Source organism: Grampus griseus (genome assembly GCF_964374135.1).
Source record: "Grampus griseus genome assembly, chromosome: 12".
NCBI classification, from domain to species: domain Eukaryota; kingdom Metazoa; phylum Chordata; class Mammalia; order Artiodactyla; family Delphinidae; genus Grampus; species Grampus griseus.
In genome coordinates, this window is record NC_139006.1 from 9,353,099 (window position 1) to 9,375,736 (window position 22,638).

General features: G+C 42.4%; 2 protein-coding genes across 17 annotated transcripts in view; both read right to left on the reverse strand.

The window, feature by feature from the left end:
* The window catches only part of ATXN2 (ataxin 2), a 126,204-nt gene extending 106,459 nt beyond the window's left edge, over positions 1 to 19,745 (reverse strand). For 7 of the 16 annotated variants that reach the window (XR_014297510.1, XR_014297511.1, XR_014297512.1 and 4 more), the window contains exon 1: positions 19,675 to 19,741. The gene's annotated coding sequence lies outside the window, so the exon portion shown is untranslated. Of the gene's footprint in view, positions 1 to 19,674 lie in introns of all 16 variants that reach the window. The other 9 variants (XR_014297515.1, XR_014297516.1, XM_082667376.1 and 6 more) reach the window with 4 other exon arrangements.
* On the reverse strand, positions 18,727 to 19,892 carry LOC309830989 (uncharacterized protein; the record flags this gene model as incomplete). The annotated part of the gene is made up of 2 exons (XM_082667919.1): positions 18,727 to 18,855; positions 19,554 to 19,892. 2 exons carry the CDS (start codon positions 19,890 to 19,892, stop codon positions 18,727 to 18,729), a joined length of 468 nt encoding a protein of 155 aa, XP_082524045.1.
* Positions 19,893 to 22,638: the final 2,746 nt, after the last annotated feature.

The window sequence follows — 22,638 nt, forward strand, 5'->3', positions numbered from 1 at the left end:
GCTGGGCCCGTGAGCCATGGCCGCTAAGCCTGCGCGTCTGGAGCCTGTGCTCCGCAACGGGAGAGGCTACAACAGTGAGAGGTCCACGTACCGCAAAACAAAAACAAAAAAAAAAAACTGAAATTTTGTTTATTACATGTTCCTTTATTTTCTTTCTGTCTCTGTCCAACCCTCACCTCCAGAATATATACCTCATGAGGGCAAACATTTCTGTCTCATTCACCACTGAGTGCCCAGGGCTTAGAACAGAGCCTGGCACAAAGTAAGTACTCTGAATTGTTGAATAAATTAAGTATGTAGTATAATTTATGTGAATTATGACAAATATTGACTAATTCAATTTCTCTTTATAGTACAGAAAAACTACAGCTGTCAAGAGAAAGGACAATTAACTAAAAACTAGAAATCTAATTCCAGTTCTTAAAGTTAACTCAATTAGGTGAGTCATTTTGTTCTTCCCATTTCAGTCTTTTTATTAGAAAGGGAAATTCTATAACTAATACTTATTGAATACTTCCTCACTGAAAAGATGAGTCAAACAAGATGGCAGTAGGGAGCAGGTCATGACAACCCAAACCTAGTAAAAAGCTAGAGTTTTTTTAGCAAACTGAGGGCTGGCAACTCTAAATTCACACAGAACAACCGCCAAATTAATGCAGTCACATAATCATCTAGAATCAATGTTTCAAGAACCATCCCCACAAGAACTTATTTCAGTTTGCTGCAAACTCCTTGGGTTCAAATTCTGGCCCTATCATTTCCTAGCTCTGTGACCTTAACCTCATGACTTCAGCTCTTTGTGCCTTAATTTCAAGATCTACAAAATGGTGACAAAAATAGTACGTTCTCAAAAAAATAATAATACCTTCTCATTAGGTTGTGAAAATTAAATGATATTCCATATAGACAACCTGGCTTAAGAACAATGCCTGGCACATTATTAACTGCTTAATAATCGTTAGCTAATACAATTACTTTCCTCATATTACAGCACACACTAGAATTGTGCAGCGGGGGGGGGGGGGGCAGGGACAACTCTTCAAATGAAGTTTTACTTCGAGGAAGGGATAAGGGGGCTTGGCCATAAAGTCATGTACAATTAGATGTGACCTAGACATATCAAAAGCTCCAGAAGACTCGGATAAAAAGGAATCCTGGGTGCTCAAGTCCAGTGCTGTCCAACAGAACTTTCTATAATGAATTAAAAAAAAAGTTCTAGGGGCTTCCCTGGTGGCGCAGTGGCTGAGAGTCCGCCTGCCGATGCTGGGGACACGGGTTTGTGCCGCGTTCCGGGAGGATCCCACGTGCCGCAGAGCGGCTGGGCCCGTAAGCCACGGCCGCTGAGCCTGCGCGTCTGGAGCCTGTGCTCCGCAACGGGAGAGGCCACAACAGTGAGAGGCCCGCATACTGCGCAAAAAAAAAAAAAAAAAGTTCTATAATCATGTTGCCCAATATGGTAGCCACTAGGCACATGTGGTGGCTGAGCACTTGAAATATGGCTAGTGTGACTGAGGAGCTGATTTTTTAAAAATTTTAATTAACTTAATTCTAAGTGTAAATAGCAGGACTTCCCTGGAGGTCCAGTAGTTAAGACTCCATGCTTCCACTGCAGGGGGCACGGGTTGGATCCCTGGGGTGGGGGTGGGGGGGACTAAGATCCTGCATGCCGTGTGGTGCAGGCAAAAATAAATTAACCAAATTTAAAATGCGGGCCACATTAAAAAAAATTTTTTTTAATGTAAATAGCCAGATGTGGATGGATAGTGGCTACCATACTGGACAGTGCAGTTCCAGTCCTCTCTTTGAGCTTCTCCAGAAGTAGGTGCTATCTACCTTCCAAAGCATCCATCCCCTCTAATACACCAAGAGTGCTTCCTTATAGTGTACTCTCTCTCCCAGTGGTTTTACCCACTGGTCATTAATCTTTCCTAGGGCCTCAAAACAACTTCACTCCCCTTCAAAAAACTACAAGTGGTAATGGGGAAGAGGGGAATAAGGGGAAACAAGATGAATCACTCAATGATAATGGCTGAAAGTGAGTGACAGATACATAGGCTCATTAAACTGTTCTATTTTTATCTATGTTGAAATTTCTATTAAAAAATTCTTATTAAAAAAATTCTCTTTAGCATTTATTTCAAGCTCACTTCGTTTCTTCTCTAACTACAAGGGCTTCCAAACCTGTCTCCCTGCTTTCAATACTTACTTCCTCCAATTCTTCTACCACACTGTGAAGCAAATTTTTCAACCCACAACCATGTTTACAAGCATCTCTGTAATTTGGCACAAACTTCTCCCTGCCTGGAACCTCCTCTTCTCTTCCATGGCCTCATTGGAAACTGCTTATCATTTCTTAAGATCCATCTCAACACTCACCACTTTCTTCACCACCCACCCAAAGCAGTCACTTACTCGCTTCTCAGTGCTACCAGTTTATACTACCTGCATCCTGCCCTCCCCCACTACACTCACTGGTTAACTTGGAAGCAGAGATGCTTCATTCATCTTTTAACTATCCCATTCTGATAGCTTCAAACGTTTACTGAATTAATCAACAGTATGCATACAAGCTCAACAAAATGCTAAACTGTGTCTACTAATATAGCATTACCCCAAACCCACCAACAAGCAGTTTTCAGCCTTAATTTGCTCAGGTAGTTTTTACTGATTTTCTTTTTTTTAACTTATTTATTTTTGGCTGCATTGGGTCTTCATTGCTGCGCGCGGGCTTTTCTCTAGTTGTGGCGAGCGGGGGTTACTCTTCATTGCAGTGCACAGGCTTCTCACTGCAGTGGCTCCTCTTGTTGCGGAGCACGGGCTCTAGGTACATGGGCTCCAGTAGTTGTGGCACATGTGCTCTGTAGTTGTGGCCCACGGGCTCTAGAGCGCAGGCTCAGTAGTTGAGGGGCACAGGCCTAGTTGCTCCGCAGCATGTGGAATCTTCCCGGACCAGGGATCGAACCCGTGTCCCCTGCATTAGGCAGGCAGATTCTTAACCACTGTGCCACCAGGGAAGCCCTTTACTGATTTTCAAACATGGTAACAGTAACAGCTGAAAGTTACTGAGCACTTACCACATGCCAAACATCGATTTAAGCAATCTACACATATAATTCATTTAATCCTCATCACCCCCATTTCACAGAGGAAGAAACTCAAGCACAAGTGAAATAACCTGCTGTAGGCCACTAAGTAAGAAAAGGCCTAGGGTGCTAAATAAATTGTGTGTGACTCTGGACAAGTCATTTAAAGTTCCTGCTCCTGTCCAAAATAAAGAGGATGAGTCATGATGATCTCAAATGCTAGCTTCCAATTCTAAAATTCAGATTTGGGGGAGGAGTATAGGATGCCACATAGAAGGAACACTGTCTTGTGAAAAGAAATAGTAACTTTAGACATTCACCAGAAAATTGTTTGAGGGAAAATGTGAATCTTTTTATTCTTGTAGTTTATAGCAAGCTACTATGAAAAAACATGGAACATGTTCTCAAATAAGAAAGCTAACATATGGGACAAGCTAAGTTCTACCAAGAGTTAATAAAAAGAAAAATAAATGAGAATTAGCTTCATGGAAGATCTGAACTAGATCTTAGAGGATAAGTATGAGGATGTGGAAAAGGAGAATACTGATGGAAGAGCAGGCAGGCAGGCAGTAGAGGCTGAGTTTGATACCTGCAGAGGCAATGAGAAAAGGAGACCATGTTGATTTAAATGGAGGTCATGTTTTGAAGAGTTGATGGAAAACATGACCGGAAAGATAAAATGGGGTTGGCAAATGTCCATGGTCCTGTGGCCTGTTTTTATACGTCTCAGAGCTAAGAATGCTTTTTACATTTAAAGAGTTGTTTTTTTTTTAAATAGAAGAATATGCAAAAAAACTACATGTGGCCTGCAAGGCCTAAAAGATTTATTATTTGGCTCTTTACAGAAGACATTTGCCAACCCCTGGGTTAGATCATGGAAAGCCTTGAGAGTGAAAAGGACATTAGGCTTGGGAATAGGATGATTTTTGAGCAGAGGGGTTACCCCAAAAAAGTAGAGTTTAAATCTAATAGCAAAAGGAAGGCTAGGTTAAACAGGTGGGCACAATTAATGTGTTGCAAAAATTAAGAATAAAATGGGGACTTCCCTGGTGGCCCAGTGGGTGAGACTCTGCACTCCCAATGCAGGGGGACCAGGTACGATCCCTGGTCAGGGAACTAGATCCCACATGCCGCAACTAAGACCCAGCACAGCCAAAATAATAAAAAAATAAATAAATATTTTAAAAAAACGAATAAAATGTATGATTGCCTAACATGATTGTTTGGCCCATAGAAATAACTGCAGCATAGCCAGGAACTTCCCTAAAGCCACAAAATATAGGAAACATTTCTTCAACTATTTAATCCCTTCTCTTTGGAGGACTAATGTGTGCTGCGTAAGTCTTCTTCAGTGTGTTTTTCTAGCTCCAGGGCTATATAGCCTCCAACTTGACTAAGAAAGGGAGAGTGGAGAAGTGGGTTCTAGCCCTCTAATTCTCCTACAGAAACATCGTTAAGTGGTGTTGGAATTCTTAGATCAAGCCAAAAATGCCTTCTTAACCTACAATATAGTATGCTACTCCTTAGTTCAAATTAATTATGGGTAACAACTATCTGATAAAATAGGTGCAGAAAACTAGCCACCATTTATAACACTGTTTACAAATTTTAAAATAAAAATCTTAAGCTTTTGGAACCAGATTCATTTATAAATAGAACTGCCAGGATTAAGGCATGGGTAGTGGAAGCCATTTTATGGCTCACAATAATGACTGAATTGTTTTCTTCATTGATTTTTATCTGCTTTTGTTTTGCCATAGAGCTTAACTAGAAGCAGTGGAGCACAGTTACTAAAAAGCAAAAGCTCTGAAGTCTTACAGGGTTAGAATCTCAGCTTCATCGCTTCCTAGCCCTTTGACCCTGGGCAAGTTCCTTAATTTCTCTGAAGTGCCATTCCCTCATCTTTAAAATAGATATGGCACTACCAACCTGACAGGCTGGGCTGTTGTAAGGATTAAAGGATATGTAAGTAATGCACTTGGCACAGTTCCTGAAACCTAACAGGCACAAAATAAATGGTAACCATCATTATATAAACAGGAAGCTCTCCATAAACTGTTTTCACATCATACATACATATCTAAACTTTTTTCTTCAGAAAAATGGCTTCTACTTGGCTCAGAAATGCTAGTTTTTTCTAACATGTTTTACACAGGAAAAAAGGTGTTAATAATAAATAAGAATTCTCATTTATTCTCTAACCTTTTAGATTGGGTTAAAACTAATGCAGACTTCCTATATAACATTTACAGACTATGAATAACTAAATTCCTTATCTGTCACAAATGCAAGTTCCTCATTTTCTTTTCCACTTTTCATCCTAAGGAGCCTGTTGACTTACATTCCTTCACCCAGGGAAGCTAGTGACTCAGGTTTCTGGTCAATTAAAGTAAGAAACTAATTGTAACATTCCTTAAATCCATCACCAGTTTTCTTCTGTTCTCACTTGCATACACCTTTTCAGAGATCCTAAATACAACAATAGTAAGTCATTCCATCTCTGCCACCTTCTAGCTGAGTAACGTTAAAACAGGTCACTTATCGTCTGGGCCTTAGCTCCCTCATGGGTAAAATGGGATGGGGCAACAGATTATCTAACAGGACTGTGTGATAATCAAATGAGAAAGAATGTATATATATTATATATATGTAAAATGTATGTATATGCCCTAGCAGAACAAGCTCATGGTGGGTCCACTCAAATACAGTTTTCCCTCTCCCTTTCAATTATGACCCTAGTCAGCTTTCACAAGCTTAGACCAGGAGGCTTCTCAAACATACTGATTTCTGTGACTAGTGAGTAGCTATCCCAAAAGCACTGAAAGGAATAAGAACCTTAGCAACATACTAGACTACTCTCGTCAGAGGACCTATCTTCTGATAAAGCAGTAAGTTTTCTCCCTTCATCTAAAAGATTTGCCATATTGTGTAAGATAGAAGCATGCTAAGCGTTAGTAATAAGGGGAAGCAAAGGTGTGAACTTTCTGCCCTGTCTCCCCTACTAGTACGTAAGCTCCAGGAAGGGAGAGACCTCATCTGGCTTGTTCACCACTGTGTCCCCAGAGCCTGGCAAACAGGAGGTACTCAAAAAGTTTAACTATGGTATGCCTATAAAATAAATGCCATGTTCCATTTGAGATGACAACTTTTCCTTGGCAGGGTAAACTCGTCTGCTTAATAATGAGACCAGTGCTCATGCAGTTAATAAAAAATTTACCACTTACTAAGTATACAAAGTGGTACAAAGCACTCGTCCCTGTCCTCAAGATGTTCTAAATCTAGAAGGCAGGCAATGCAAATACAGAAGCTCCTTTACTTTCAAACAAGTTAGACCCCAAATACTGATAGTTTCTCATCACCAAAGATGATAAACAAATGGCAAACAAGCACATGAAAAGATGTTCAATATCATTAGACATAAGGAAATGCAGATTCAAACCACAATGAAATACCACTGCACAGTCACTAGAACGGCTGAAATTAAAAACTAGCATACTAAGTGTTGCCAAGAAATTAGAGCAATTAGAAATCAGTTACTTTAGCAAAGTTTCGCAATTATTTTTAAATTTAAATAAACATTTGCCATACAACATAGCAATTCCATTTCTAGGTATTTAATCAAGAGAAATGAAATTGTTATGACCACACAAAACCTGTACATCAATATTCACAGCATTATTCTTAATAGTCCAAAACTGCTAACAACTTAAAAGTGCATCACTTGATAAACAATGGTCAGGGAACTAGATCACACGCACACAATGGAATACTACTCAGAAAGAAAAAAAGAAGATACTGTTAACATGCAGTAACATGAATGAATCTCAAAGCATTATGTTACATGAGAGAAGCCAAACACAAAAGGCTGTATACTGTATAATATCATGTATATGACATTCTAGAAAAGACAAAACTATAATGTTAGGAAACAGATCGGTGATTACCAGGTTTGGAGAAAGGGGACTGACTGAAAAGAGGCACAAGGAAAATTTATGGGATGATACTCTGATTGTGGTGGTGATATAAGACTGTACGTTTTTCAAAACTCAAGAACTATACACTAAAAACGGTGAACTTTACTTTTTGTAAATTATATTTCAATACGTCTAATTAAAATACAATCTATCACAGTAACTGTCTAGCAATTTAAGCTAAATCACGGCACACTGAACAATGAAATTTTTAAAGTTTCCTCTGTACATCCATGTGATCCTAAGTCCAAAATGGACAGGAGGAAGTTTGAACGCTTATAGACCCAATATATGAACATTCTATTTGGCATCTTCTCCCAAAAGACAACCTCTTAATAATCTTTTCCAATGTCACTGGAGATTCCTTAGACTCTTTATTCACAGTACTCTGAACCCGTAGCACTGTTTGTAGGTCTTGACAAAAATTTCAGTAATAGCATTTTAACTACTTTAGCCTTCTCCCAAATTAACACCACTAGCTGCAAACTTCCAAGTTTTTCCATTTCATCCACTAATTCTTATCTTTTGTTGATTATTACTGACTAAATATGCATGGTACTTTTTGCTCTCTGTCCTTCAGAATAATTCGTCCCATCCCAAGCCATCATTTTCCTACTACTTATAATTTTTAAAAATCTCTCATTTCTACCATAATTAAGTTGTTTCTTCTGACTGGCACTATCAGTACTCACTGATGCTGCACTTTTTGAAAATGACAGCTTTAACAATGATAAACTAAACTCAAACACAGTAAACACATAGAGAATTTTAAAATGACAAGAATGGTTGGCTGCAAAATGACCATAAACCACCCCAAAAAAGGAAAAAACAAAAAAAAGGCCATCTGTCGGTGGGATGAACCCACTTTTGATCTGTGGTGTAGCTCTGCTCCTAATCTCAGAGTTCATCCTGAGAAAGTTTGTAAGTGGAGGAGCTGCTGCACTTAAATGCAAGCCACTGTACATTGGAGGGACTTCCCTGGTGGCGCAGTGGTTAAGACTTCTCCTGCCTAATGCAGGGGACACGGGTTCGAGCCCTGGTCCGGGAAGATCCCACATGCCACGGAGCATCTAAGCCCGTACGCCACAACTACTGAGCCTGCGCTCTAGAGCCCGTGAGCCACAACTACTGAGCCCACGTGCCACAACTACTGAAGCCCACGCACCTAGAGGCCGTGCTCTGCAACAAGAGAAGCCACCGCAATAAGAAGCCCTGCACTGCAACGAATAGCCCCCGCTCACAGCAACTAGAGAAAGCCCGCGCGCAGCAACAAAAACCCAACACAGCCAAAATAAATAATAAATAATAAATTTATGGGGGAAAAAACACACTGTACATTGAATGCCACAGGAATGATACTTGCCAAAAATCACAGGGGCACAGGAAGAATCCCATTTTCCTAGGGTAAATATGGTGAGGGACTGTGTAAGAAAAGATCTGTGCTAAGCCTTCAAAAACCTATGCTTAAGAGGACAAGATGACTAGATTGACATAATTTGATTTATTCTGGAGAATACAGTATGCACAGTCTGTGGAGGGACTTGACTAAAACTATTCATGAATAGTCTCGATTTGATTCAGCTAGTAATGAAAGCCACTAAAAGTTTCTTAATAGAAACAGTACACAATGAAAGATGTTTGGGGGAGATTTTTTTTTTTGCCAGGGGTGGGGTGGAGGGGAGGATTTTTATGGCTATAGAGTATATAGGAAGTGTCTAGGCATAAAGAGACCAATCAGAAAGTTTGCTAAGCTACAGTCAGCAAATCCCTCCGGTGCCCATGATAAAGAATCAACCCACCCCCTTCTCTATCTACATCTCTTCTCTAAAGCCAGACGAAATCTCAGAATCCTCCAAACAACATGAAATCTCAGAATCCTTCAAACAACACAACAATCAATCATAATTACCAGATAAAGTGAAACCTATTTGCCAGCTAGGTTAAAGATTAAGAAAGGATAGTCACAGAGGAAAGGAATGCCTGGTAGAAACAGAGGAACTTCATTTTGGATTCAAGTTCCTAAGTTAAAAGGACTAAAGAGACACTCTTCCACTTAAATGTGACAGAAAACAAAAAATAGCAGAGTAGGGGACTTCCCTGGTGGCGCAGTGGTTAGGAACCTGCCTGCCAATGCAGGGGACATGGGTTCGAGCCCTGGTCCAGGAAGATCCCACATGCCGCAGAACGGCTAGGCCCATGCGCCACAGCTACTGAGCCTGTGCTCTGGAGCCCATGAGACACAACTACTGAGCCTGAATGCCGCAACTACTGAGCCCTCATGCCATAACTACTGAAGCCCGAGTGCCTAGAGCCCATGCTCCACAACAAGAGAACCACTGCAGTAAGAAGACCGCGCACTGCAACTAGGAGTGTCCCCAGCTCACCGCAACTAGAGAAAGCCCGCGTGCAGCAATGAAGACCCAACACAGCCAAAAATAAATAATAAATAAATAAATTTAAAAAAATAGCAGAGTAGACCCTTTGCTAATTGAAACACTTAGAAAATTTTTTTCTGGACAGGTGGATCTTTTCTTAGATTACTAAATGAGTATCAAATTTTGAAAATAAGTCTTAAGAAACATATTACAAAGAAGAGGGAACAAGATTCCAAAGCCAGCTATGCAGCCAATGATGATGGGAGAACTTTGGCAAATAATCTCTGTGGCCTTAGTTTCCTCATCAGTAAAGAGAATGAGAAGTAAATACTCACCAGAGCCACCTCCAACTCCAGATCTGTATAATTCTAAAACACTGAGGGAATTCCCTGGCGGTCCAGTGGTTACGACTGCGTGCTTTCACTGCCAAGGGCCCAGGCTCGATCCCTGGTCAGAGAACTAAGATCCTGCAAGCCGCGTGGCGTGCCAAAACAAATAAAATACTCAGAGCTTAATATGTGTGGAGAATGACATGTAATAAAAATTTAGTATCTCACTTTTTAAAGAAGGTATTATTTCCCCCTTTTAATAAGTACAGAAACTGAGCCTGAGAGTAACTTGCCCATTCATTCACTCAAACATCTGACCACTTACTAAGTGCCAAGCACTGTTCCAGGAGACTGGGATACAATAGTGAACAAAATGAGGTTCCTGCCCTCACAGAGCTTAAATTTTAGTCACCAGGGGGTGAATCCCAATTCTAGCCCAGACTGGGGTTACCAGATAAAGGATACCCAGTCAAATTTGAAATTCAGATAAATAATAATTTTGTTCCATGCAATTTGGGACCTATTTATACCAAAAAATCAGTCGTCGTTTATCAGAAATGCAAGTTGGGGAGAGGGGGGAATAAATTGCAAGTTTGCGAGTTTTAAACTATATACACTATTATATATAAAATAGATAACCAAAAAGGACCAACTGTACAGCACAGGGAACTATACTCAATATTCTGTAATAACCTATAAGGGAAAAGAATCTGAAAAAGAATATATACGTCTGAATCACTGTGCCATACACCCGAAGCTAACACAACACTGTAAATCAACTATACTTAAAAAAAAAATTTTTTTTAAATTCAAGTTTAACTGGGCATCCTGTATTTTTATTTGCTAAATCTGGCAACCCTAGAGTAGGAAAAAACTCCAAAACCCTTCCTCAATCCTTTTACTGCATCTTGGTGCCTCTAAATCAGTGACTTTGACTACACCAATGAAAAGTTACAGTTTAAATTGCAACACAGTATATATACATTACAGAAGTTCCTTAAAACAATTCTTACCCTTAAAATGCAATGCACTGTAATATCTTCTATTTTTTTCATTTTTTCTAAAAATGCTTGTCATGACCCACTAAAGTGATTTTACAATCTACTAAGGGGTCATCACCTAACCTTTGAGAAATTACTTCTTTGAAAGATATGAAAAACAATTTAACCTTGTCTTACGAGTCACCATTATGAGCACATCAATTAAACATATTATGCCATAAAATAGTAATGCCTCTGGGGTCTACTAAGGCATAGAGCTATACACTTATAGCCCTTGATGGTAAACTTTTGAGCTCTTGTGTGTTTTTTTATAATTTTCCCATCTCTTAACCTTCTATCATACTATTATTACTTCTCATCGCTACCAGTGTGTTTGCCCCTAAAAGTTTTACCTACTTGCTGGCAATCTGTAAATCAAAAAAGCAAGCTAAGCAGAATCACATATAAAGTGAAAAAGGCCCAAAAGCGCTCACCTTTCTGTAATCTGCACAAGCTTCAACCTTAAGTTTTTTCTCTACCTGATTTTCAAGTGTGTTTCAGGATTGAAAAAAAGGTAACTACACAAGGTCCACAAGAAATGTTTATGAGTCCCAAAAGAAGAATGCACGATTTGATTCAAAACCAGCCTTTTCTTTCTTTAAAACTAAAACTGGGACTTCCCTTGTGGTCCAGTGGCTAAGACTCTGCACTCCCAGTGCTGGGGGCCCAGGTTCCATCCCTGGTCAGGGAACTAGATCCCACATGCACGTCGCAACTAAAGATCCCATATGCCACAATGAAGATCCCGCGTGCCACAACTAAGACCCGGCAGAGCCAAATAAGTAAATAAACTTTTAAAAATAAATAAATAAAATTTAAAAATAAATAAAAAAAACTATAATCAAGATACTCTATTTACAACAATTATTGCTAGGAGTATCTTTTAACATATGACTTATAAAAAGCAGTATGAACATAAAGTGGCAATCAAAAATATTTGACATTGACAACCTCTTAAAGTCTCTCAAGGTAATACTTTCAAGAGGACAACATTCTAAAGTTCTGAAACCTTTTTTTTTTTTTTTTTTTTTTTTTTGCGATACGTGGGCCTCTCACCGTTGCGGCCTCTCCCGTTGCAGAGCACAGGCTCCAGACACGCAGGCTCAGCGGCCATGGCTCAGGGGCCTAGCTGCTCCGCGGCATGTGGGATCTTCCCAGACTGGGGCACGAACCCGTGTCCCCTGCATCAGCAGGCGGACTCTCAACCACTGCACCACCAGGGAAGCCCCCAGTTCTGAAACTCTTAATAAAAACAAGCCACATACCACAAACTGGTGAGAATTACAAAGACTCCCTTACAGCATGCCATTTTATCCAGTTCCCAAAATGCATTTAGCTACTAATCATGGCATGAAATTGTTATTGTATGGCCACATGACTAAATTTCGAGGCTTAAAGTACAAGCAATCTACATAAATATTATTTTAAATTAAAGGGAATTTCAAATTTTCACATGAATACAACTGCAAATATTTTTAGCAAATAAAACCTAAGGTTAATAGTTGTGGCAAATTTTCATAAACCCCCCAGATTCACAATACTAAACAATTACAACTAATAAAACCAAGGACTTCACATTTAAGTAGATTTCACACCACATATGTACAAAATTATATATATATTTTTAAAAGGAACTAGACCTTCTATTTTATCCAGCTGAACTCAAGGTTACAAAAGCTATCCTGAAGGGCAAGGACTGTCTGTGGCTGTGTCTTCTTTAAAATACAAAGCATGATCTATTTATTTATTTATTTGGCTGCACTGGGTTTTAGTTGCCATGCGCACGTGGGACCTAGTTCCCTGACAGGGATCAAACCTGGGCACCAGGCATTGGGAGCTCGGGGCCTTAGCCACTGGACTACCGGGGAAGTCCCACACAGTACGATCTTGTTTATCTCTGCGTTTATTTAATGGGAAGGATGTAACAAAATTCTACAAATACGTTGCTTTGAGCAAATACCCTCACCTCTCAAAGCTTAAAATTTTTTCCCTTCTATTTTAAGACTCTGTTATTTTGTTATGCTCTAAAATTCTACAGTTTTAGGGAAAAAATAAATCTTTAAAAAGAAAATATATACTCTTGAATCCAAAACAGTAGGCACCATATGATCTCATTTTCGGAGTCTGAAAAATTGTTCACCAAATTTCTAACAGTGGTTACCTCAAAGGAAAGACTGTGGGAGATTTTAATTTTAAAGGAGTTTGGGCTTTTTTTTTTAAATTCTGTGCACTCTTCTACATTAAATATTTAAAGCATACTGTTTTTCAAATTATAAAAGACAGAACTTTCAAATACAAATAAGGTAATACTTATACAAAGACTTTCTCAATTTATTAATCTGAAGAAAGAATCTGTTTTGGACACTGGTTTAAGTACAGTTCTTATCTCTAATATAAGATAAGCAGTGTGGGCCACATTCTGTACATGTCTGTATGCCCCAAAGTGTTAAATTTCATACACACACACACACACACACACACACACACATATAAAAGAAATTCGTTTTGAGTAGAAAAGCATAGTTTAAAGATATAAAAAAACACATTAAGATATAGGTCAGGGGCTTCCCTGGTGGCGCAGTGGTTGAGAATCTGCCTGCTAATGCAGGGGACACAGGTTCGAGCCCTGGTCTGGGAAGAACCCACATGCCGCAGAGCAACTAGGCCCGTGAGCCACAATTGCTGAGCCTGCACGTCTGGAGCCTGTGCTCCGCAACAAGAGAGGCCGCGATAGTGAGAGGCCCGCGCACCGCGATGAAGAGTGTCCCCCGCTTGCCACAACTAGAGAAAGCCCTCGCACAGAAACGAAGACCCAACACAGCAAAAATAAATTAATTAATTAAACTCCTACCCCCAACATCTTCTAAAAAAAAAAAAATCTGCCTAAGATATAGGTCAACCTGTTTCTAATCATGAGTAATGTTAGTAAAGTTATGGGATCAAAAGTGTCTACATTACAAATTCTAGATTTACGTGCTACAATCTTTCAAAAGCTTGATACCAGCTTCATATTCACTGATGAGTAAATTTTCTGACGAACACTCCCCCCCCCGCTTTTTTTTTTAAAGACTAGTCCTTTGTTTTATTAATTAATTAATTTATTTTTGCTGTGCTGGGTCTTCGTTTCTGTGCGAGGGCTTTCTCTAGTTGTGACAAGCGGGGGCCACTCTTCATTGCGGTGTGCGGGCCTCTCACTATCACGGCTTCTCTTGTTGCGGAGCACAGGCTCCAGACGCGCAGGCTCAGTAGTTGTGGCTCACGGGCCTAGTTGCTCCGCGGTATGTGGGAGCCTCCCAGACCAGGGCTCGAACCCGTGTCCCCTGCATTAGCAGGCAGATTCTCAACCACTGCACCACCAGGGAAGCCCCCCCCCCCGCTTTTTTTCCCTTTTGGCCACCCGCAGCATGCGGGATCCTAGTGCCCCAACCAGGGATAGAACACGTGCCCCCTGCGCTGGAAGCACAGTCTTGACCACTGGACTGCCAGGGAAGTCCCAACACATCCTTATTTTTGAAATCTAACATCTAAGGAGGTAAAAAGACCTCAAGAGGAAAGAGCAATCTACTTTTATTTTAATGACACTCTTGCTAAAATATATGGACCTCTTAAATCTTGGTATGGTTAACACTCACAGATGACCCAGATAGGCTAAAAAAAAAAAAAAGGCAAGTACTTTCAATTAAAAAAATACAGTAGCAGGTAGGCCTGTTAGTAAACTGTATCTCCACTGAAGTCACAATCATTTGAAATAGCTACAAAGAGAGAATTTTGTTTAGGCTTAACTCTTTAAAATGATATCAAAATACTATTATTATCTAGCCAAAATAGAAAATTACAATTCTAGGGAAAAAATCTTATAAAAACTTAAAATCCTTTTCAAGGTAAACACTTTGCAATGGTGAAAATAAGTACTAACACAGCTGTATCTATTTAGACAGAAAAACTCCTTAAAGCTGAAACATATGGCTATTAAATAGCTATAGTTAACATCCCCTGTGTAAAAGTATAGAAACACAGAAAATGCAAGTTTACATTTAACCAAAAAAGAAACACCATGACTGATACCATGCAACGCGTTGACTTTTCAAAATGCAAAATCTTTAAGCAACTATAGGCTTACTTTTACCTTTGTCAAAGATAAGCTATTTGTTGTAGGTTTTTGCCCAATCTTAAACAGCGTATTTTTGCTGTACACCTGAAACTAACACAACATTGTAAATCAACTATATTCCAATAAAATTTTTTTAAAGTATATTTTCTTTAGGTACTTGGGATGAAAATTAAACTGATTAGGTAAAATTAAAAAGCCCAATAGAAACACAAAAAGGTACCTCTTTTAACAACCATCTACAGTTTACCTGTGGATTAATTTGTTAATTAATCCACATAAAAGAATGAATTAGCAAGGGATGATGCAGTTCAAACCTTATAAATTACAACTGGGGCCATATGATTAATTAATTTAGGTTAAAAGCAAATGGCTAACTACCTCACGTTCAAAACTTTGCTCAAATGTTATCTCTTCAAGAGGCTAACCCATTTAAAACTGCAACCCACTCCCTTCCCCCACACTCCCATATCATATCTTTAATCTGCTCTCCTCTAATCCTATGGCTCTTAACTAACATATACAGTTTGCTAATTTAATGTCTCATTTATTGTCTGGTTCCTCACACCGGAATGTAAACAACTGGAGGGCAGCTATCTTTCCTTTTATTCATTAATATATCCCAAGCACCTACCTCTCCATTGTACACAGATTTTCAATAAATTTATGTATTGAATGAATGTAGTTTTTTTAGGCTCTTCTATAAGAAACTTAATTTAAAGAGACAAAAATCTCACCAATATTTAAATGGAAGCATGATGAACAATTACAATGAACTGCAGCATAATTTCTAAGTTGCAATGCCTTAAGAGAAAGAAGCAGTGAAAGTACTAAGCTGAAAATTACTAAGAAAGTTTTCATTCACACTTAATCCTGTATCCAAAGAAATTCTAATACTGTATTATTTTAGGGTCTGGAATACAGTAATAGGATTATAAACCTGTATCTACATCTATCTATCTATGAATACATACACATGCAACACATATATATATATTTTAACAGGGAAGGGAACATGGAAAAGAAAGAGATACGGCTTAACCAGTGATAATTCCCAATAGTGCTATGAAATTACAAAAAAAGGTACTAAAAAATAATTTGATCTTATACTAGCAGCTAATAAAAAATACTTTTAGATGAACGAGGAAGGTTAACCAAAAAACACAAAGTTTTAGAATAAGTTCCTCAGGACTGTCATTCCTCTACGTAGCAGAAGTATCAGCACAATAGATATACCATGTATCCTCATTAATATTAACAGTTACAATTTTCAAACCACCTTCACATTCATTAATTAAATCCTCAGAGAAACCAAAGTGAAAGATAAACAGGTAACTAATAAAAGCACTTAATTATGTATGCACTCGACAGTAAATGCAACTTTCCCCTTCAAAATCCCCCAAAGTGTTTGACAAACTACAAAAAACCATTCTATAAAAGAGCCACCTTTTCAGCCCTGGAAACTAACACAAGTCTTCTGAAGAGTATTATGGCACAGCTAGTAAGAGCCATAAAAAACTTGAAGACCTCTGGCCTAGTAAAACCACTCCTGGGAACTTCTCTAAGGAAATAATTAGACTGAAGCAAAAAGCTCTTAGTATAAAGATGTTTACTGCACCACCATCTATAATAGCAAAAATGTGGAAACCCAAATCCTCACAATAGAATGGTTAAGCAGAAACTTTAAAAAGAAAATTTATAATGCAGTGCTAAGAAGAAAAAAGCTGAACACAAAATAACATACACAATCACTAAAACCACATAAAAATCAAAGCAGCAAAAATAAGAATTGGATTAAGGTAAAATTACGTTCACACTTTAACACTGTGTTTACATTAATCTAAGAGAAAACAGCCACCTTCTAAAGCATATGACAATTAAAGACAATAAATTTTTGAAAGCCATGAAAATCCACTGTTGACAACAAAAAAATTCGAATATGAAATGCTGTATTATTTAAAGCAGACATGTGAGTTTCTAGACTTTCAAGAATATTTTGCTGTCTATAAACATGGCAAACCCAATGCTGCATTTTTTTAATTCACCTTTGGTCCCAGAAACACATTTGAACTGCTGATACACACAAGCATACGTGAAGAAACTCTAGAAACTGTAATTGGTTTATAAAGAACCCAGTAATAGTGATTCAAAATGGAAAGGAATTCCACAAGTACATTAACTAAAGAACATGTACAATAACAAAATTTCACACTATATGAATCCAATACATTAAACGAAACTTCACATATTCATCAAAAAGAGTAAGGGCTACATACAATTTATGACTCAAAAGAACTTAAGGCAAGCAAGAATCTAAATTAATCTTAAATGTTTGTGAAGTCTCAAGGAACAAAAAAGATCTGTGGTATTAAAACATTCCAAATATTTTTGATCACTCAAGCCACTCTGGAACAAATTCTCTAATTTTTAAGCCTAAGGAAAACTGATGCAATCTAAAAACCTTAGTTTTCATTTTTAATTATTTAAACAAGTTGAATATATCTGCCAGATTTCTATCTGATCCCAAAAAGGAAAAAACAGTGCATCCTTCTTTATAAAAATTATACTTAAATTTTTTCCAAATTTTTTTGTTACTATGGATGCCACTGGAAAACGGGAACTGAAGTTACAGAATTGTATGTGGACAGAGCTGGGAAAATAAGCACTTAATTTTAACTAGTTTTGATAGGTAGCAACTGTAGATGCTTCAAAGGCGAAACTGGGAGTGGGGGGCGGGGGTGGGTGGGTAGCGTAGAAGTCAAGAAAACCAGTGTTCCTGACTGTCGCACACTGAAGGCAGAACTCCTTAAAAAACCAGCTCTGGGGCCTTCCTGGTGGCCCAGAGGTTAAGAATAATCTCCCTACCAATGCAGGGGACACGGGTTCGAGCCCTGGTCGGGGAACTAAGATGCCACATGCCGCGGAGCAACTAAGCCCGTGCGCCACAACTACTGAGCCTGCGCTCTAGAGCCCGCGCGCGTGCCACAACTACTGAAGCCCGTGCGCCTAGAGCCCGTGCCCCGCAACAAGCCACCGCAATGGGAAGCCCGGCACCGCAAGGAAGAGTAGCTCCCGCTCACCGCAACTAGAGAAAGCCCGCGCCTGCGCGCTGCAAAAATAAAATTTTTAAATTTATTTTTTAAAAAATCAGCTCTGAATCATCTTGATGGATAAGTTATCCTGCCATAAATGATAATTCTTTGGAAATGGATTGCTAAAAACCTGTTTTCAAAAAGAAAACTGAAAAAAAAAGAAGAAAAAAAGAGAAAACTCTGCATCAAAAAATACCCCCTTATCCCACCACCTGCTAAAGCCAGGAGGTCTACTTAAGGAGGACTCTCATCACCGAGCCTGCCAACCCCGCCTAGGCCTAAGGGGAGGCACGGTGGTGCCGGCAACACGGATGGGCTCGGGGCACAGGGGACGTGGACTGGCCTGCCCTTGGTGATCTCTGGCGGCAATCCCCAAGTTAAGGGCACTGGCCACAACGGAATGCAATCTATTGACATTTGCTGCCCCGTCTGAACACTAAGCATTTTCTTAGTTCGCGAAATGCGAACTGACAACCCCCCCCCCCACGCACCCCGCACCAGGCCTCCAGAGCCGGACCCGGTCGGCTGAGGCGACGTGAGCCCCCAGTCTGTACCACAAACCTGGGTCAAAGTGAAGTGGGGGAGGCGACTCAAGTAAACACCGCATTTCTGCCTTCCGGAACCCCACCGTGCCTCCTGCTGACATCCCTCTCCTCTGCAAATTTATAAATCGGGGCAAGTACTGGGAAAAAACACACAGCGTGCCCGCCCCCTGCCGCCAACGCCCGCTACGTCCCCGGTCCGGCCTGAGCTGCCGCGCCTAGGGCCGGCCTTCGCCCACCACTATTCAAAGGCGCCTTCTCCTCCGCGGCCTCGGAACAGCAATGCGGCTCGGCCGCCACCCGCGCCAGAGAGGCCTTGCGGGGGAAGGAGGGAGGCCGGGAGGGGGTCGGGCACTCCCCCATCCCTTCCGCACGTGGGGGAGGGCGGAACGCTGCGGGAAACTGCACAGAGCCCCACGATTCCCGCGGAGCTCTGGAGCCCCCGCCGCCGCCTCAGACTTAAATGGGAAGGGCTGCGGGGGTCACTGCCCACCCACCTCCACCCGGTCCTTCGATCTCTCTCTGGGCAGAGAAGGGCGTGGGTAAGGAGACTGCACAGACCCTCATGACTCCAGCTGAGGCTGTGGCTGCCCCTTTAACAGGCGGGGGGGGGGGGGGGACACTGCCCTAACCTTACCCCCCTCCCTCGTTATTCCCAAACGGGGGAGTTGGCAAGTTTCGGGAGACAACCTAAACCTAAAGACCCTTCCACGTTAATATTTAAAGGAGGTGGGAGCGCTGCCCAAGCATCCCCCTCACTGGGGGCAGAGAAGCCTTAAAAAAGGTGATCGAGGGCTGACAATCGCCGAGACCTGTAAAGCCTCCCGAACACTTAAATGGAGAGGGGGAGGCTGCCGAGTCCTTCCATCTTGACCGTTTGAGAGAGGGGGTGGGGATGTTGCAGGAGGATGGACACCGCCTGACATTCCCAGAGGGATTCCGCGGCGCCCCCTCACCCTACCGCACCAGGCTCTAGACGCGAGCGCCACCCCCACTGAAGGCCCCCAGCCCACCCCGCCCCCCCAGCCCAGGCAGTCACGGGGCGGGGACCGCGGTGCGGGCCGCGGGGGAGGGGACGCGAGGCCCGGGCTGGTCCAGGCCCCTAAGCGTAGGGGGCAGGGGCGCGACACCCACCTGCCCAGGCCCGGCCGCCCGCCGCCTGCGCTCGCCGCCGCCACCGAGGAGGAGGAGGAGGAGGAAGCCGCGGCCGAGGACGACGAGACTGAGGAAGAGGACGGCGACGGCGCGGCGGCGGGCGACGTGAGGAGGCCGCCGCCGCCGCCGCCAGGCTTGCGGGCATTGGCGGCCGCGGGCTGCTGCTGCTGCTGCTGCTGCTGGGGCTTCAGCGACATGGTGAGGGGCCCATACACCGGCCCGCACGCCGGGCGGGGACAGCCGGGAGCCGGGCGCGCCGAAGAGACGCCGGAGCGCGGCGGGGAGGCGCGGGTCGGCGCGGCGGGGGGGGCACCCGGGCCGGCGAGGGGGAGAAGGAGGACGACGAAGGGGCGGGGAGGCCCGCCGAAACCGAGGAGCCGCCGGGAGCCGGGCCGGGGCGCGCCACCGCCGTTGCCGTTGCTACCAAAACAGTCTGAGGCGGAGGGAGGCGAGCGTTGCCCGGAGGGAGGGGGGCCGGGGCCGGGCGGGGGAGGGGCGGCGGAGGGATACGGTGTCGGAGCCCCGCCGCTGCCGCCTCCCCGCCGCGCCGGCCGCGGGAGCGAGCGCCGCCCGGGCCACCTGGCCGCGGCGAAGCGACGAGGCTCGATGGCCGCCGCGGGGCCCCGAGGAGCTGCGGCCGCCGAGTGCATCGGGGGTCGGGCACACAGAGGTGCCGCGTGGCGACGCTGGGTGGGCGCGGAGGTGCGGAATGGGGACTCTTTACCGGAAGTCGGAAGGGTCGGGCGGAAGCAGAACGTGAGGCGGCACCGGGGCAGGGAGGGACACGTGAGGAGCGGGTGCCGCGCAGGGCCGCGTTCGCTGGGGTCGGGTGAGGGCCCGGCGCCGGCCGGCCCTGCCCGGATCCGCCCTCTTCGAGGCGGGTCTGCCCTTCGGAGAGGGAGTGTCTATGTTCGCCTGCAGGGCCAGCCTAGTGTAGCGAACCCAAACGCAGTGGTTCTGGGCGCCCCTCACCCGCGCAGCGTTCACCGTTCTCAGGCAGCTAGGAGAATCCGTGTTTGCCCCACCTGATGCAACTTCGAAAATGGACTGCAAGTGTCTTCAGGGCGGAGACTGTCTTGCTATATATAAAGCACCTGGAACACAAGCCTCCCATAGTTTTCTTTGTATCCCCGGCACCTGGCACACAGTAGGCTCTCACTGTGTCAGCCGGGTGTCAAAGACAGTCCGTCCTGTCTTCCCTTGCCAAGACCAACAGGGTAGGAATCGAACAACCTCCCGGGGCCACCCACATCTGATTACGTTTTCCCCGCTTTTCCAACCCCGGCACCACTGACCAGAAAACTCTTTTGGGTATCTGACCTTCATTTGAACCCATGTTCCTTCACTTTGAACTTCTTTTTCCTCCTTCATGAGACTCAAAAAGAAGTACATGATTGGTAGAGCTATTGGTAATGGGGTTTCCTTCGGTGGAGACAGATCTCACAAGAATGTGCGAACTTTAGACCTTGGCCCCTTTAGAAGTTTTACTTTAACTTAGCTTGGTAGCCAGCACAGTAATCCGTGTTTCTTTTCTTTCTTTCTTTTTCTTTTTTTACTGTGTTGCAATTAAATTGGAAGCGATTAGGTAACTTTTGTTTCCCTTGGTGAAGAATCTAGTTTTTTAAAGAGTGAAATTACTTCAGGAAATGATAGGGAGGAAACACCAACATGTACCTCAGTCTCCCAGAACTATCAAATAAAGGTAAAGACATAGAGAAACTTAGAAAATGATTAAGCCATGAGCCTCCAGTAGCCAAATTGAAAATCTCCTAGATAGTTGGGCAAAAATGATTATCATATTCTGCAAACAGTTGAAAAGTGGGATATCAACTTTATCTTCCATCTGAGGTAGAAAGGAGGTTGAGGAGGGAAAGAGCATTCTTTGAAGCCAACAGTTGCAAACTCCTTGAAAAATTAACCCAAAGGAAACTGAGACTAAAAAACTGGATGAGGAAAAAAAAAAAAATAGAAGGACCATAATAGAAATACAATCAACTTTCTCTCGTTTAATGATTTGACAGTTAGCCATATCTGGGACCAAGGTCCCAAAATTCAATGCTAGGACCAAATTCCACAGATAGAAGGAAAAAAGAAAGTGGAATAAGAAGACCTGAAGCTGACATAGCTGAACTTGATTTCATTTATGCTGAGAAAGCTGAAGTTTTCACCTATTATTATTGAAACTATATTTTAACAGCTTTATTGAAATATATCTTACATACTATGAAATTCACCCATTTTGTGTACAATTCAGTGATGCTCCGTAAATTTGCACAGTTGTGCAACCATCACAACTAATTTCTGAACATCTCCATCACCCCAAAAGAATCATTTTTACCCATTTGCAGTTACTCCCAGAACATCCTCAGTCCCAGCAGCCACTAATCTACCTGTCTCAGTGGATTTATCTGCTGTGTACATTTCATATAAATGGGATTTTACAATGTGTTCTTTGCCTTCTTTCACTTGACATGTTTTTGAGGTTTATCCATGTCATAGCATGTATCAGGGTTTCATTCCTTATTATCACTGAATAGTATTCCATTGTATGGATATACTTGGATTCAACCAACCATGGATCGAAACAGAAATTTTTTTAAAAATTTTATTTATTTTATTTTTGGCTGCGTTGGGTCTTCGCTGCTGCGCGCGGGCTTTCTCTAGTTGCGGTGAGAGAGGGCTACTCTTTGTTGCGATGCGCAGGTTTCTCATTGCGGTGGCTTCTCTTGTTGCAGAGCACAGGCTCTAGGTGCGCAGGCTCAGTAGTTGTGGCACACGGTCTTAGTTGTTCCGCGGCATGTGGGATCTTCCCGGACCAGGGCTCGACCCTGTGTTCCCTGCATTGGCAGGAGGATTCTTAACCACTGTGCCACCAGGGAAGCCCGAAAAAAAATTTTTTTCTTACAGGTTTTTTTGGTTTGTTTTTGTCTTTTGTTTTGTTTG